Below are 18,523 nucleotides of genomic sequence, written 5' to 3'. Positions count from 1 at the left end.
AGATTTCATTTCATCCTTCCTGGACAAAATTTGAAACAAAAGGAAAAAATGAAGAAAGCCAGGGAATTGTCTTTTTAAATGATTCATCTAAAAGAAAGAAATAATATAGAGAAATATTTGATGCACCTTAAATGATGCTGGATATCATGTGCAGCAAATTCAGGTATCAACTGCTCTCTAATCTGTTTTATTTCCACATCCGAGACAAAGCAGTTCACAACACATTTGAGAAAATTTTCAATTCTTTTTCTTATTGGATCATACACTATAAATTAAAACACACAGTAAAGAGATAAATTTCTCAGGTCACGAGTTACAGAACGTATTCCCACTTTTAGTTAGATGGTGTGTCCAAGTAGGTTGGAATCGAAGTTCGATAGGCAGAAGAGAGGTATAGCTGGGAGGACTGGTAGTGAGTCGTGCCTGCATGGTTTTCTTGGTTGACACGTTGCACACTGTTTTCAGCTGCTGGGAAGTTTCGAAACAGCGCACACTACGCTGCCGAGTGAAAAATATCTGTTCTGTAATTTCGAGAGCTTGTTGAATTGGAAACTGTTGCATTTGAGTGTAATTGTGGAACATTTTTTAATGAATTTGGAAGGAAAGTAACAATAAAGGAAAATATCAAGAAACTGAGTATCTTCCACTTTCTCAATCTATCATTGTCCATCTTATCCAGCAGTTTGTTATAAAGCAAGTAATCGAAGTCCCAGACCTCTGGAAAGGAAGTGTGGCATTAAATGATTTTCGACTGCTAGCGGTAATTGTACTAAAGTAGCTGACTACGAAAAAGAAATGAATAGAAGGATGGCAGTCCTATCTGAAAGTTAAGCTATGGAAATTAAAAGTGAACAAATGGCAAAGGAAAAACAAAATCCTTGTCAAAGTTGTTGTTGTTGTTGTTGTCTTCAGCCCTGGGACTGGTTTGATGCAGCTCTCCATGCTACTCTATCCTGTGCAAGCTTCTTCATCTCCCAGTACCTACTGCAACCTACATCATTTTGAATCTGCTTAGTGTATCCATCTCTTGGTCTCCCTCTACGATTTTTACCCTCCACGCTGCCCTCCAATACTAAATAGGTGATCACTTGATGCCTCAGAACATGTCCTACCAACCGATCCCTTCTTCTGGTCAAGTTGTGTCACAAACTTCTCTTCTCCCCAATCCTATCCAATACTTCCTCATTAGTTATGTGATCTACCCATCTAATCTCCAGCATTCTTCTGTAGCACAACATTTCGAAAGCTTGTATTCTCTTCTTGTCCAAACTATTTATCGTCCTTGTTTCACTTCCATACATGGCTACACTCCATACAAATACTTTCAGAAATGACTTCCTGAGAATTAAATCTATACTCGATGTTAACAAATTTTTCTTCTTCAGAAACACTTTCCTTGCCATTGCCAGTCTACATTTTATATCCTCTCTACTTCGACCATCATGAGTTATTTTGCTCCCCAAATAGCAAAACTCCTTTACTACTTTAAGTGTCTTATTTCCTAATCTATTCCCCTCAAAATCACCCGACTTAATTCGACAACATTCCATTATCATCGTTTTGCTTTTGTTGATGTTCATCTTATATCATCCTTTCAAGACACCATCCATTCCGTTCAACTGCTCTTCCAAGTCCTTTGCTGTCTCTGACAGAGTTACAATGTCATCGGCAAACCTCAAAGTTTTTATTTCTTCTCCATGGGTTTTAATACCTACTCCGAATTTTTCTTTTGTTTCCTTTACTGCTTGCTCAATATACAGATAGAATAACATCGAGGAGAGGCTGCAACCCTGTCTTACTCCCTTCCCAACTACTGCTTCCCTTTCATGTCCCTCGACTCTTATAACTGCCATCTGGTTTCTGTACAAATTGTAAATAGCCTTTCGCTCCCTGTATTTTACCCCTGCCACCTTTAGAATTTGAAAGAGAGTATTCCAGTCAACATTGTCAAAAGCTTTCTATAAGTCCACAAATGCTAGAAACGTAGGTTTGCCTTTCCTTAATCTTTCTTCTAAGATAAGTCGTAAGGTCAGTATTGCCTCACGTGTTCCAGTATTTCTACGGAATCCAAACTGATCTTCCCCGAGGTCGGCTTCCACTAGTTTTTCCATTCGTCTGTAAAGAATTCGAGTTAGTATTTTGCAGCTGTGGCTTATTAAACTGATTGTTCGGTAATTTTCACATCTGTGAACACCTGTTTTCTTTGGAATTGGAATTATTATATTCTTCTTGAAGTCTGAGGGTATTTCGCATGTTTCATACATCTTGCTCACCAGATGGTACAGTTTTGTCAGGACTGGCTCTCTTAAGGCAGTCAGTAGTTCCAATGGAATGTTGTCTACTCCGGGGGCCTTGTCAAAGAGGATTGACGAATTGTCCATTCAATCGATCCGTTCTTTTAGTTATTTTGTGTCATTTATTTCTTTCCTCCCTAATTCAACGGAATACTTCCTCGCTTGTTGTTTCATCTACATACCTAACCTTCAAAATTCTAATGTCGCACCACATTTCTAAATCTTCTACTCTCTTCTTATATGATTGTTTAGTGCCCACGTTTTACTACTGCACAAACTTAAACCCCAGACAAATAATTCGAACAAACACTATTTCAGAATTGAATTAATATTCATTGTTAACGAATTTCTCTTCTTCAGCAGTACCTTTCTTGCTACTGCCAGTCGCTATTAGAGATCCTGTTCACTCATCAGGGTGATTGAATTCAGCTAAATTCCACTACCTTTGTTTACTTTTATTAATATACGTTTTATAACATCTTTTCAAGATACTATCCTTTCAGTTTAACTACTCTTTCAAGTAGTCTGACGTCTCTGACAGGCTTATTATGTCATCAGTAAATCGAGAAGTTTTTATTTTTTCACCTGTTTACAGATTGAATAACGTCTGGGATAGGTTACAACCCTGGCTCACTCCCTTCTGAATTATTGCTTCCCTTTCGTGTCCTTCGGGTCTCGTACTACAGTATGATTTCTTTAGAAGTGTAAGGGACAGTTAAATGAAAACGAGACAGATGGAGAAAAAAGTAAGTAAACTGTGTATTATTTGAAACGTGTTTGCGGATAACTCTTAACAGATTAGTCCCAGTCTGAGAGCAGACGGTGAATGCCTTCTTTTAGACATGTTTTCGGCTGCAATGCACCTATGACTGCATTCAGAAGCACCAAATGTCTTTCTTTACGGCTCCAAAACAGGGAATTCGCATGGGAGCGATCGAGGCCTAACAGAGGATATTTAAGAGTCCTTCTATACGTTGATGAGGGTGTTTCGAGTACGCTGCAGAAGCTTAGCTGAGAAGCCCTTAGGTATCCTTCCGATCTGACTCCAAGCGAATTACATATTACTGGAGCCCCGAAGAAAGACATGAGTGGCCGTATATTTGCTACGGACGAACGAGTGCTCTTGTTAGTACGACGTAGTTCCGTAGGGAACCGCTAATATTTTTGCATGAAGGCACTGACCGTCTGGTCTCAGAATGAGTAATATGGATTAACATTTATGGCTATTTCTCTTGAAATAATAAACAATGTGCTTACTCTTTTTTCAGTTTGTCTCTTTTCCATTATACTGTCTCCTATGGTAGTCAACATTTGTCTCCCTATACAGGGTGAAAAGTATTTAAACCGACAAACTCTGGGAGGTTGTAGGGCACATCAACACAAATATTTTTCCTAATGTCATTTTTGCCTATGAGGAGCATTTAAACCGATAGAGGAAGTTGCCGGCCACGGTGGCCGAGCGGTTCTAAGCGCTTCAGTCCGGAACCGCGGGACTGCTACGGTCGCTGGTTAGAATCCTGCCTCGGGCATGGATGTGTGTGATGTCGTTGGGTTAGTTACGTTTAAGTAGATCTAAGTTCTAGGGGACTGATGACGTCAGATGTTACGTCCCATAGTGCTCAGAACCATTTGAACCATTTTTTAGAGGAAGATTTCGCTGGCGGCAAATTAATTAAACCAACAAACACTTTTACATTTTTTTATGACCAAGAGACAGCACATTAATACAGCCCAATTCAGAAGATTTTCAAAAATCCCTGCATTGACACAAATCAAAGGTTACACCGTCGGATCATGTTTTGTCTGACATGGGCAAAAACCCCGGGAGTGTCCTGAATTGTTCCTGCTGCTGCTGCTACTATCGGGGCAACCAGATCCTCTTCTGATGCAACAGGGGTTGCGTAAATAAGGTTGCTCATCTCTCACCACACAAAAAGGTCCAGAGGGGACATATATGGGGATCGAGCAGACCATGGTACAGGACCACCTCTGCCAATCCACGTTACTGGGAACCATTGGTCCAGGAATCGACGCACACGACGACTGAGATGTGACGGCACCCCGTCATGTTGGAACCACATGTCTTGTAGGGAGAGGGACGTCTTCCAGCAATTCTGTCACCGCTCTGGCAAGAAAATTGTAATAGTGCCTGCCATTTAATTACCTGGGTAGCAGATACGGCCCAATTAAATACACTCCTGGAAATGGAAAAAAGAACACATTGACACCGGTGTGTCAGACCCACCATACTTGCTCCGGACACTGCGAGAGGGCTGTACAAGCAATGATCACACGCACGGCACAGCGGACACACCAGGCACCGCGGTGTTGGCCGTCGAATGGCGCTAGCTGCGCAGCATTTGTGCACCGCCGCCGCCAGTGTCAGCCAGTTTGCCGTGGCATACGGAGCTCCATCGCAGTCTTTAACACTGGTAGCATGCCGCGACAGCGTGGACGTGAACCGTATGTGCAGTTGACGGACTTTGAGCGAGGGCGTATAGCGGGCATGCGGGAGGCCGGGTGGACGTACCGCCGAATTGCTCAACACGTGGGGCGTGAGGTCTCCACAGTACATCGATGTTGTCGCCAGTGGTCGGCGGAAGGTGCACGTGCCCGTCGACCTGGGACCGGACCGCAGCGACGCACGGATGCACGCCAAGACCGTAGGATCCTACGCAGTGCCGTAGGGGACAGCACCGCCACTTCCCAGCAAATTAGGGACACTGTTGCTCCTGGGGTATCGGCGAGGACCATTCGCAACCGTCTCCATGAAGCTGGGCTACGGTCCCGCACACCGTTAGGCCGTCTTCCGCTCACGCCCCAAAACCGTGCAGCCCGCCTCCAGTGGTGTCGCGACAGGCGTGAATGGAGGGACGAATGGAGACGTGTCGTCTTCAGCGATGAGAGTCGCTTCTGCCTTGGTGCCAATGATGGTCGTATGCGTGTTTGGCGCCGTGCAGGTGAGCGCCACAATCAGGACTGCATACGACCGAGGCACACAGGGCCAACACCCAGCATCATGGTGTGGGGAGCGTTCTCCTACACTGGCCGTACACCTCTGGTGATCGTCGAGGGGACACTGAATAGTGCACGGTACATCCAAACCGTCATCGAACCCATCGTTCTACCATTCCTAGACCGGCAAGGGAACTTGCTGTTCCAACAGGACAATGCACGTCCGCATGTATCCCGTGCCACCCAACGTGCTCTAGAAGGTGTAAGTCAACTACCCTGGCCAGCAAGATCTCCGGATCTGTCCCCCATTGAGCATTTTTGGGACTGGATGAAGCGTCGTCTCACGCGGTCTGCACGTCCAGCACGAACGCTGGTCCAACTGAGGCGCCAGGTGGAAATGGGATGGCAAGCCGTTCCACAGGACTACATCCAGCATCTCTACGATCGTCTCCATGGGAGAATAGCAGCCTGCATTGCTGCGAAAGGTGGATATACACTGTACTAGTGCCGACATTGTGCATGCTCTGTTGCCTGTGTCTATGTGCCTGTGGTTTTGTCAGTGTGATCATGTGATGTATCTGACCCCAGGAATGTGTCAATAAAGTTTCCCCTTCCTGGGACAATGAATTCACGATGTTCTTATTTCAATTTCCAGGAGTGTAGTCCCCAACAACACCGACCCAAACAATAACAAAGAACGGAACTTGATGAGCGCTAGTAACTGTGGCTTGTGGGTTATCCTCACTCCAAACATGCGATTGTGCATGCTTAAGACTCCATCACGCCCGAAAGTTGCTTCATAGGTAAATAACACAGAGGATGGAAATGCAGGATGCATTTCACGCTGTTCCACATACCACTGCGAAAACTGTTCTCTGGGTGGATAATCAACTGGTTCATGGTTGTGGACACGTTGTAAGTGAAATGGACGTAACAATTGCTCTCGAAGGACTGTTCTTATATTCGTCTGATTCGTCCCCATGTTACGTGCAGTTGCACGAGTGCTGATTGAAGGATCCCGCTCCATATGCTGAAAGACAGCTTCCTCAAATTGCAGCGTTCTTACCGTGCGACGACGTCCCTTTCCAAGTAATCTGCTAAATGACCTGGTCTCATGCAGACGTTGGTACCCGGCAGCAAAGGTCGTATGATGCGGGATACGGTGATTAGGATAATGTTGCTGATAAACCCGCTGTGCAGCTCGTCTGTTGTGGTGCGCTACGTAGTACGCACCAACCATATCAGTGTACTCACTCCAGGTGTATCGCTCCATTAGTAAACAGAGACAATGAACTACTACACTGGTGGACACCAATTACCTTCAACTGAAGAGCGTAATACGCCCTCTAAAAACTGAAGCTCGTAATACGGCCTCTAACAAATTAAGAGCTTAATACAGCTTCCACCAATTTAAATAATCCTCATAGGAAAAATGACATTTGCGAAAAATATTTGTTTTGATGTCCCCTACAACCTCCCAGAGTTTGTCGGTTTAAATACTTTTCACCCTGTAGTAGTCAACTTTTGTCTGCCATTATTTTATCCCTGTACCTTTAAAATTTCAATAAGGGTGTTCCAGTCAATACTGTAGAACGTTTTCCCTAAACCTAGTAATGGTTTATGCGTTGATTTACCTTTCTTCAACATTCTTAGCAAGATAAGTGGGAGGGTCACTACGGAATCGCGCTGTGCTACATTGCTCCACTCAAACTGATCTACCTTGATGTCGGCTTCTTTCCACTCTTCTGTACATAATTCGCGTCAATGATTGCGACCATGACTTATTAAATTCATGGTTTGGTAACGTTCAGATCTGTCAGCTTCTTCTTTCTATAGAACTGATATTATTACATCCTTCTTGAAGTCCCAAGACATTCAGGCTGTTTAATTCCTCTTGCGTTCCTAGTGAATTAGTTTTGTCATTAATGGCTCTCCTGAAGTGCTCAGTAATGGTGAGGGAACGTCACCAACTGTAGGGTAAAAGCAGCGATCGAGCACATCCTGAAGTAGCAAGGGATAGTCAATTTGGTTTGTAGGAATGTGTTATATGTTGGGAGAAACGATTGTGACGGAGACCAAGGTTACACTACACTAACCTTCTGACTATAGACTACTACAACAATGCGCGCATGTGGAAGAGGGGAGGGCGCTGTCTCCTGGAAGTGATTGCGCGGTGAACGTTTTTGGCGCCAGATAAAATATCTCTCGTATCAATAAGGCGCTGATAAGGTCGAGAAATAGTGTATCTTCCCCAAAGTAAAACGTCGAGTCTGACTGACCGTATGGTGGTTTAAGAGAGATAACAGTACTGCGAAATTAAATTGTGTACTTGCACTTTAATTGTACATATTAATTGTATCTATCAGTCATAATGATTATTAACAGCGTCTATGTTTATAAAATATATGATTCTTAGCCACCCTTCCCCTCCGTCAGGAAGTGCCCTACTGAGCTGTCTGTCCTACTAGACTGTATACCTACTTAGCAGCGGAAACATTACACCAGAATCTGTGCGAACACTGTATGCCCGCACTACGTAAGATCCGACGGTACAAGATGTTTACACGCCCTCCGACATCTCTGACTGAACTAAGTGTGGTGGGCAGAACCACAAACTGAGCTGAAACCCGTCTCCTGGTCTCTAACCTCAAGTTCGGCTACGTCTCTATCCGTCAATCACACTGAAACATGCAAGAGTGTGTGTTTGCACGACATAACGCAGAGGAAAGATTCGCCTTATGACATTCATTCGAGTAAACAGTGTAACCTTTATAAAAGTGTACATGACAGTTTAGAAAGATAGGTTGTTGATTTACGACCTATGTCGAAAAATTCTTGCCGTGTTCTTAATATTCATGACGAGAAAAAATAATTTACTAAAGAGCAATTACAAATGAATACCCGTAAAACTGTTGTGTTGTTCAAAATGATAGAGCCGCTGACCCATGTTTAACTGAAGGACTTGTATATTCCAATCCTGCAAGGCCTATGGGGAATATTATTGTCTTTGCCATGGATACAGATACGATAACAAAAGGAATTGAACGTTAGCTGACCAGTTCAAGTTCTTCACGCGTGAGCAGCATATTACGGATGCTGCGAATATCTCAATTATTTTTCAATGTCTGAATACGGTGGCCCTGTCTGTAATGTATAACGCGTCGTGGTTTTAGCCACCATAACTCAACACGTTCCTTCCTTGCACTGTGAGATAGTAAAAGCGCACTAGATAAGCAAAATCTAAACGTTCTTTAATTTCTAGTATATGTGTCTCTATTAGTTTAAAGATGCTAACAATCCTGGTTACGCTCAGTCTAAGAAGTTGTTATGAGACACTATAACTGTGATTCGTCTTCTTGCCGCTCACAACCGTAGATAAATATACTATGTGATCAAAAGTATCCGGACATCTGGCTGAAAATGACTTACAGGTTCGTAGTGCCCTGCATCGGTAATGCTGGAATTCAGTATGGTGTTGACCCACCCTTACTTATCCTTGTTGCTGCGCGGAGTGGTCGCGCGGTTAGAGACGCCATGTCACTGATTGGGCGGCCCTGAAGCCAGACGTTCGAGTCCTACCCCGGGCATGGCTGTGTGTGTGTTGTTCTTCGCATACGTCAGTTCAAGTAGTGTGTAAGTCTAGGGACCGATGACACTAGCAGTTTGGTCCCATAGGAATTCACACACATTCGAACCTTTTGAACTTAGTCTTGATGACAGCTTCCACTCTCGCAGGCATACGTTCAATCAGGTGCTGGAAGGTTTCTTGGGGAATGGTAGCCCATTCTTCACGGAGTGCTGCACTGAGGAGAGGTATCGGTCGGCGAGACCCGGCACAAAGTTGGCGTTCCGAAACGTCCCAAAGGTGTTCTGTAGGATTCAGGTCAGGATTCTGAGCAGGCCAGTCCATTACAGGGATGTTACTCTCATACAACCACTCCGCCACAGGCCGTGCATTATGAACAGAGGCTCGATCGTGTTGACACATGCAATCGCCATCCCCGTATTCTCTTCAACTGTGGGCAACAAGTAGGTGCTTAAAACAAGAATGTAGGCCTACGCTGTGATAATGCCACACAAAAGAACAAGTGGTGCAAGTCCCTTCCATGAAAAACACGACCACACAATAACACCACCGCCCCCGAATTTTACTGTTGGCACTACACACGCTGGCAGATGTTCTCCGGGCACTCGCCGTACCCACACCCTGCTATCGGATCGCCACATTGTGTACCGTGATTCGTCACTCCACAAAACGTTTTTCCACTGTTCAATCGTGTTCAATCGTCTAATGATTACGCTCCTTACACCAAGCGAGGCGCCGTTTCGCATTTACCGGCGTGATGTGTGGCTTATCATCAGCCGCTCGACCATGAAATCCAAATTTTTTCACCTCTCGCCTGTCATAGTACTTGCAGTGGATCCTGACGCAGTTTGGAATTTCTGTGTGATGGTCTGGATAGATGTCTGCCTATTACACATTACGGCCGTCTTCAACTGTCGGCGGTCTCTGTCGGTCAACAGAAGAGATCAGCCTGTACGCCTTTGTGCTGTACATGTCCCTTCACACTTCACTATCACGTCGGGAACAGTGGGTCTAGGGATGTTTAAGAGTGTGGAAATGTCGCGTACAGACATATGACACAAGTGACAATCACTTGACCACAACGAAGTGGGTCGGCCGCGGTGGCCGAGCGGTTCTAGGCGCTTCAGTCCGTAACAGCGCTGTTGCTACGGTCGCAGCTTCCAATCCAGCCTCGGGCATGGATGTGTGTGACGTCCATAGGTTAGTTATGTTTAAGTAGTTCTAAGTTCTAGGGGACTGATGATCTCCGCTATTAAGTCCCATAGTGTTCAGAGCCATTTGAACCATTTGAACATTCGAAGTCGCTGAGTTCCACGGAGCGCCGCAGTCTGATCTCTCACGATGTCTAATGACTACTGAGGCAGCTGATATGGAGTACCTGGCAGTAGGTGGCAGCACAATGCACCTAATATGAGAAACGTATGTTTTTAGGGGTGACCAGATACTTTTGATCGCATAGTGTGTATCATTCAGATAGTGTGTCATAACAGAAATTTCTATTACAGTTGGTCCCAGATCGTAAATAGTCGTCAACAAATAAACTTCTTACTATTAATAACCTATAAAGCAATAATTTCACTCGCTAACAATTTTTTGTACAATACCTTCGACACAACTCACCCGTTTTTTTCTCTTCCTTGATATCTCAATTCTCTTTCCGTCGTAATTTTTGCTTTCGGCACAGAAATTTTTGACGTTGGGATATTTCACGCAACCACCTCCAGCCATGGATATCCTAACTATCTCAATGGCGTGTACGATGTAAATAAGGTCTTGAGTTATGTAATGTAGTCAAGATACCGAAATAATAAAAATGAACACTCAAAGAAATCCCTCCAGGTGAATACCACATAGTTCGTGCTTTTCTGAGATCCATTTACATTCTGACTCCCGCTTCTACATTTCGCGCCATCTTCACAACATTGTCACATGTCGTAATTTTTCTTTTGTATTGCTCAGTTAAGTGCAAGTGACGCAGTTTGAATAACTACACTCAAATGAAGGGATAACGACATTATCTAATAATTTTTAAACGGTTTGGATCTCACTACGAAGAACTAGGCCTTTTTCTAAATGGAGAAAACTACACTATATTCAAACCTACACTATACCATCATTGTCAGTAACGTAGAATCATTTATTTACATTCAATGTTCAAAAATAGTTCAAATGGCTCTGAGCACTATGCGACTTAACATCTGTGGTCATCAGTCCCCTAGAACTTAGAACTACTTAAACCTAACTAACCTAAGGACATCACACACATCCATGCCCGAGGCAGGTTTCGAACCTGCGACCGTACAAGTCGCGCGGTTCCGGACTGAGCGCCTTAACCGCGAGACCACCGCGGCCGGCTACATTCAATGTAATGCCTAAGGTTTTCGCCCGTGAAAATTAACGTTGAGTTTTGTGACCCGTGGTAAATGGAAAATTTCAATTGAAGGAGTAAATTTGTCATTCAGTCAAAGTAACAAGCGAACTCTATAATATAGCTGAATTTGAAACAAACTTTTCGAAGGCAATGAAACTGAAAATGGTTAATCAAAAATGGTTGAAAAGGCTCTGAGCACTGTGCGATTTAACTTCTGAGGTCATCAGTCGCCTAGAACTTAGAACTAATTAAACCTAACGAACATAAGTACATCGCACACATGCGTGCACGAGGCAGGATTCGAACCTGTGTGCGTAGCGGTCGCTCGGTTCCAGACTGTAGCGCCTAGAACCGCACGGCCACGTCGGCCGGCAATATTTAATCGTTAAACGAAATGCAGTGTGGAGCATGTAGTGACCAGATCGCGTCCCTCCCCCCCCCCCCCCCTCCTCTCAGCCATTATTGCTGGTACATGAATCCTCGTGATGCCACTCATTGTTTATTGAAGCAGCTGCACTGTCTAAAAGAAAAGTGAGGTGGCGCCAGAATGGAACCCAGTCCTTCTGCACCAAAGGCAGTTCGACTATGGAGCAAGAATTATAATCAAAGAAAAGCGTAACAGAACTGAAATTAACTGTAAAAATCTTACACTTCAATTTATTGTTGATCTACTTCAAATGCTCGATGGAAAATAGTGAATCTCTGATGCTTTAAGCAACAGCCATAATCATCTTCTTTGTGATAAACAAACTGCAGAAAAGAAATAGTTTAGTTGCTTATTTTAATTGCCACAAACTGCGTTTGAGGAGGAAATTTAAAACTATGAGACAAATACGAAATAGAAATGTACATATACACCCATAGATGATAAAATTTATATAAATAATCCTTCCCCAGTGTGTGCACTGCACAGGAACTTGAGAAACCACGAAGCAAATATTAGGTTTACGGTTGTGTTGCAATGCCTGATGAGAATTGCAGTGGTCGCGCAGCGACGCTTGCGTTAGGAGCGTGCGCCGGCAGGGGCGGCAGCAGCAGGTGGCTTACCGAACGGCAGCTCGAAGCGGCAGTCGACGAGCAGCGAGTGGCCCGTGGGGCTCTTCGTGCCCACCACCTCCCCGTCGCGCATCACCAGCTCCGCCTCCAGCGACAGCCATTGCCCCGTGCCCTCCTGCAACAGCGGGCGAACACACAAAGTCTTTACACACACACACACACACACACACACACACACACACACACACACACACTGCTGCTCAAACTGCGACAGCAAACTGAGGTGCACATTCGAGGAGCTGTCAGTTTCTCATTTTCATTTACGTCGTTAACAATTTGTAGACACTTGACTACTGTAATCGGCTGTCCACAACCTGACAACGTTTATCAACAAAGAAAATATCTGCACTTATGTTGCAAAAACTATCTTCTGGCGTGTGGCAAGTAGTACCTCCGGTGCCGTGAGATCGTCCTTTCATGTTTCACAGTCGAAGTGATGCATCGGAAGATCGTCTGCTCGTAAGCGAAAACAGCTGCGACAAGTTTACTGTTGTTCCCATTTCAGAAACTACGTGTGAAATGAAGTACAAAGCTGTGAGACTCTTTTTGAGAAGTTCACTATCGGATGTTTTGTAGTAAACCCCTCCGTGATGCTCCGTATCATACTGTAGTGGCCATTAGTATTGAATGGTCTTCTACGCGATGCTGTTATAGGTACTAAATGGACCTGGGACAAAACGTGAAGCCCTGCTTCAGATCTATTCTATTCCTCTGTTGATTCTGTTTCTTGTGACTGATAGGCACTAATGTAAACTATCATTACTAGGTCTTTCCACATATTATGCGCAATACATTTGCTTTAAATACAAGATCTTAGTCGCTCGACTAAACGGCCAACGACTGAATATATCCGGCTATTTCATTACAGTTGCATAGCGTCGCCTATTTGCTGTTAACAATAACGCCGCAAACAGCCTCATAGAACCCATCAGTTCGCTCATATACAGGGAGTTAAAAAATTATTACATAATTTCAGAGGTTGTAGTATGAAACAAAACAAGACAAAATGTCCAGTTAACTTGATGTGGGAGATGGTTAACTTATGAGCTATAAGCCTTTGTTCGCCGCCGTCACTCTGAAACTCATCTCTTCTATTGCAACCTCTTTGCTGTTACAATCAAGTTAAATAGTGTAGGGTATCGTCAATTCCTACCAAACGGCTTGCTTGTCCAGCTAAAGCAAGTACGACTCCAACAACGGCTGTAGGTGTCGTTCATGGATGATGAAGCATCAGTCCGTTTTCTCCAGAACGTCCAGGAACACCTCCCGCAGGCACGTAATAGCCAACCGGTTTGTCGAGGTCCACACCCTTGTTTCCTATATCTTAATCCATTGGATTTTTTGTTTTGGGGACACTTTAAATCTTTGGTATATGCAAGTCCCGTTAATGACGGATAAAGACTACAGGAACACGTTATCTATGCCTTCCAGAGCATTTGTGACCAACTCGGAATATTTCAGAGAGTGCGCGGTTTCCTGAGACATAGGATAGAAGCGTGCCTCATTGTGAATGACCACCATGTCGAGGACCTCCTTTAGCGATCGCTCCCACGTTCAGGTCGTGTGTGATAACAAGTAGACACCGATGAAAGCCCTGCTCTTTCAAAGTAACAGAATAATGTGTTTTCATTAGTTCACTCATTTATTTACTTCTTTGTGTCGGTCGTTCGTAACACCATGCAGGTTGCAGTAGAAGAGACGTGTTTCACAAAGCGAGGATGAATAACTGCTCACAGTTACGCATTTTAGAGTAAATGTTACCTGGGTATTTCTGTCTCCTGTTTGGTCTACACTATATGTGTCAATACAGCGAATACTTTCTTTTAACACCCTGTACTTCGTGAGCAGTAACGGTTCTGAAGTAGTTCATTCGGCTATACTTGAAGTTTCTTACATCCATCATGGTTTCTCCCAGTATAAATGACATAGTAAGTCCTAAGTCCGAAATATAATGACTATGAAATTTAGTGTTTATGAAACGGCAAGGTCAAGCCAGTCATACGATATTACATGGTTTAAATGTGCATTGCACCTATCTACGTAAACACTATTTTGTTTACCAGGTAACAGCAAGGATATGTATCGAATGCCTTGTGAAGTCAACACTCAATGTATTACCCTCGGTGCCGTTATTTAATACTTTTGGATATTATATATGTACAGAGTTAGTTAAATTTCACGAGATCGCTCTTTCTACATCCATATTGATTCCTGCGGATAAGGTTCGGGCGTTGTACAACATTTATTTATCTTGTGAACTGACTTACAGTGTGATAGTCAAATAATAGTTCTCTGTCACCGTCTAATAGAAAATGACTCTGGTGAACACCTTTATAAAGGATCATGAAAAACAAAAGAATATTCAGAAACTCAATAAACTTCTCATTTTCACTGTGTTGTTGTGAAATAGCAAAAAAACACAATTAAATACTGAGTAAGTGTAATGGAGGAGGAATGGGAACTGTAACTGGTTAGGTACATTAGGTGACACGTTTTAATCTCGTTAAACTTGTTGGATCTGAAATTATTGGTATATCGGAGCACTACTTAAATAATTTTACTATTCAGAGGCTTTCTTTGCCAGAATACAGATTAGCTGGGTATTTTTCAGAGTTCCTTGCAGGGTGACGGAGTAGCCACGTACGTAAGTAACAATATTCCATGTACGACCACAGACGTTTCACGGCACTGCAGTGAACAGATATTTGAATGCAGAATGCAGGGTATTTAAAGAAATTAAATTTCTAATTTTTGTTGTTTATAGGTCCCCTAATTATGACTTCAGAGCGTTCCCGCTGAAGCTAGAAAGTTTTTTTGATTCACTTTATAGGAAGTATCAGAAATAAGTTATATGTGGTGACACCAATATTAATTTTGTTTATGATCGTGGAAGAAAAAGGATGTTGGTAGATCTAAATTCATATGATCTGATGCAGCTGTGTTTTTTTCTCTACAAGGGAGCAGGAGAACAGTAGCACAGCCATAGACAACTTTTTATTCATTACTATATGGGCATGCTGTTAGTAAAATGGTGAATGGTCTTTCAGACCATGATGACAAATTTTAACACTAAAAGACTTTTTTACTCAAACAAATGTCACATATAATTACAAACTATGTAGGAAAGTTACTCCAACGGCTATAGAGATAGTATTAGACCTGGTCAAGGTACAAGAGTGGCAGGATGTTAATAGTATCAATAACATACATGACAAATATTATGCTTTCCTTGACACATTTCCCATGCTCTTTGAGAGATGCTTTCCATTAGATAATTCTAAATGGGCTAGTAGTAGTACAAGGCAACCTAGGGGCTGAACAGTGGGATAAGAATATCATGTAGGGCAAAGCGGGAATTACATGAAAATGTTGGAAGTAGTCACAATCAAGATACCGTTGCCGACTGCATACAGCATTGTAAGGTGCTTAAAAATGTTATTAAGAAGGCAAAGAGTATGTGGTATGCAAATAGAACGGCTAATTCACAGGATACAATTAAAACCATATGGTCAGTTTAGAAGGAAGTGTCTGGTCAGCAGCACAAGGCTGACGATATAAAGTCAGTTCGTAGTAAAAACACCTCTATTACTGATAAATCAGATATATGTACAGTATTAACAATATTTTCTGAGCATTGCTGGCGAATTAAATGAAAAATTAGTTTCTACAGGAAATGATGTAACTCTCTTGTCAGATGTCTTTCCGAGATTGATGTCTGAAATACTCTGTGATATTGACAAGGGGGAGACTGAGTCAATAATTAAATCAATAAAGACTAAGGAATCTCGTGGTTATGATGAATGCCTGGCAGAACATTAGAGTAATGTGCTGTACATGTTAGCCTTGTATTTAGCCATATTTGTAATTTTTCCTATAGGAATAGTCAGTTTACCGAGCGATTAAAGTACTCAGTAGTAAAGCCGCTTTCTAAAAAGGGAGAAAGGGATAATGTAAACAATTTTAGACCTATTTCTATGCCATCAGAGTTTGCTAAAGTTACTGAAAAGGCTGTATATGTAAGGATAATTGATCATTTTATATCACATAATTTGCTATCAAATGCACAGTTCGGATTTAGAAGTCGGTTACCAACTGAAAATGATATATTCTCTTTTCTCCGTGAGGTACTGGATGGATTAAACAAAAGGTTTGGAACGCAAGGCATATTTTTTGATTTAACTAAAGTATTTGATTGTGTTGATCACAAAATATTGCTCCAGAAGTTGGACCATTAAGGAATATGGCGAGTAGCTCACAATTGGTTCATCTCTTACTTCAACACACACATCAAAATGCCATTATTCACAGTATTTAGAGTGGCTGTGATGTGCGGTCTGAGTGGCGTACGGTCAAGTGTGGGGTGCTCCAGGGATCAGTGTTGGGGTTGCCCCTGTTCTCTGTTTACATAAATGGAGTGGCCTCCAGTATTACGCGTAACTCCAAAATATTTCTGTTTGCTGAGGACACTAGCTTTGTCGTAAAGGATGTTGTGTGCAACATTGGCTCGGTTTCAAATAGTGCAGTTCATGACGTAAGTTCATGGCCTGTAGAAAATAAACTAACACACTATGACTCAGTGTTTGCAGTTTCTAACACACAATTCAACAAAACCTGACGTTTTGATTTCACAGAATGGGCATACGGTTAGTGAAACTGAACATTTCAAATTTCTAGGTGTTCAGATAGATAATAACCTGACGTGGAAAGCCCACGTTCAGGATATTGTTCAAAGATTTAATGCAGCCATTTTACTATTCGAACGGTATTTTAAGTGAGTGATCGATCGACAAGAGTATTAGTCTGCTTTGCTTATTTTCGTTCGCTTATGTCATATGATATTACATTTTGGGGTAACTCTTGCCATTCTAAAAGGATATTTTTGGCGCAGAAACGCGCGGTTCGAGCAATAAGTGGTGGAAGTTCGTGAGCCACTTGTTGACCCCTGTACACTACTCTGGGTACGTTGACTTTTTCTTCTCAATATATATACTATTTACTGTCGTTTCTTGTTAACTATATCAACATATTTCCAAGAATAAGCAGCTTTCACTCAGTTAATACTCGACAGAAATCGAACTTGCGTTTGTATCGGACTTCCTTAAATCCACACGATTTCAAATCGAAGCTGATGAGTTTCCTCATGGGTGACACCTTCTGTTCTGTTGAGGAGTCCCTTGAAAAACTAAACTGATTCTTATGTTATATTGTTAACTGCGTTTACTGAAACTAACGGCTTGCCTTTCGGATCATAAGCATTATATTTTTATCTGGTATTACTTTTATACTGTAATTTCATGTACTGACACGTTCCATGACGTTGTACATTTCATCCTCAATTTGGTCCTACGGAGATTGGCGTGTAAATAAAAAATAAAAATTACTCAAAATTTTTACCTAAACATTAGATGTAATGCTTTGTTAAACAAATATCTACACAAATTTTCTCAGAAAATGGAGCAATCTACGTAGCGTACGATAAAAAAACAATACGTTTTTAACATTTAGGAATAGAATGGAACACTTTGTTTGGGAGGTCAGACTGCCGAAGTCAAATTTAACTAATCTGGCTGCAACGGCTCTGTCTCACTGACTAATACAAAAGTACTCACATTCATGTTTGTTCACATACTGCACTGTTTCTGAGTAACTTAGGTCATTGTAAGTGCGTGGGTTTCCCGGCTAGGGTCAATTTGAATAAAATACAGGGTGATAAAAAAGTCAGTATAAATTTGAAAACTTAATAAATCACGGAATAATGTAGATAGAGAGGTAAAAATTGACACACATGCTTGGAATGACATGGGGCTTTGTTAGAACGAAAAAAAAGTTCAAAATGGTTCAAATGGCTCTGAGCACTATTGGACTTAACATCTGAGGTCATTCGTCCCCTATAATTTCGAATTACTTAAATCTAACTAACCTAAGAACATCACACACAGACATGCCCGAGGCACGGTCGCGCGGTTCCAGACTGAAGTGCCTAGAACCCCTCGGCCACACCGGCCGGCAAAACACGGTTCACTAAATGTCTGACAGATGGCGCGTGTAAGATTTCTTACGCGCGTCGTTTGCTGATGATCGTGTGATCAGCCGCCACTTTCTTCATGCTTGGCCTCCCAGGTCCCCAGACCTCAGTCCGTGCGATTATTGGCTTTGGGCTTACCTGAAGTCGCAAGTGTATCGTGATCGACCGACATCCCTAGGAACGTTGACAGATACAGCCGACGCCAATGCCTCACCATATCTCCGGACATGCTTTAC

General features: G+C 42.6%; 1 protein-coding gene across 1 annotated transcript in view; it reads right to left on the bottom strand.

Annotated features, from left to right (window-relative positions):
• Positions 1–18,523, bottom strand: part of LOC126305261 (phorbol ester/diacylglycerol-binding protein unc-13-like) — a 641,582-nt gene that overhangs the window by 92,045 nt on the left and 531,014 nt on the right. Inside the window, exon 5 of the mRNA XM_049992031.1 lies at positions 12,254–12,377. Coding sequence (XP_049847988.1) covers positions 12,254–12,377 — 124 coding nt within the window. The remainder of the gene's footprint in view (positions 1–12,253; positions 12,378–18,523) is intronic.

Source organism: Schistocerca gregaria, unplaced genomic scaffold, assembly GCF_023897955.1.
Source record: "Schistocerca gregaria isolate iqSchGreg1 unplaced genomic scaffold, iqSchGreg1.2 ptg000304l, whole genome shotgun sequence".
NCBI lineage: Eukaryota > Metazoa > Arthropoda > Insecta > Orthoptera > Acrididae > Schistocerca > Schistocerca gregaria.
This window is presented reverse-complemented; position numbering and strand designations above follow the sequence as displayed.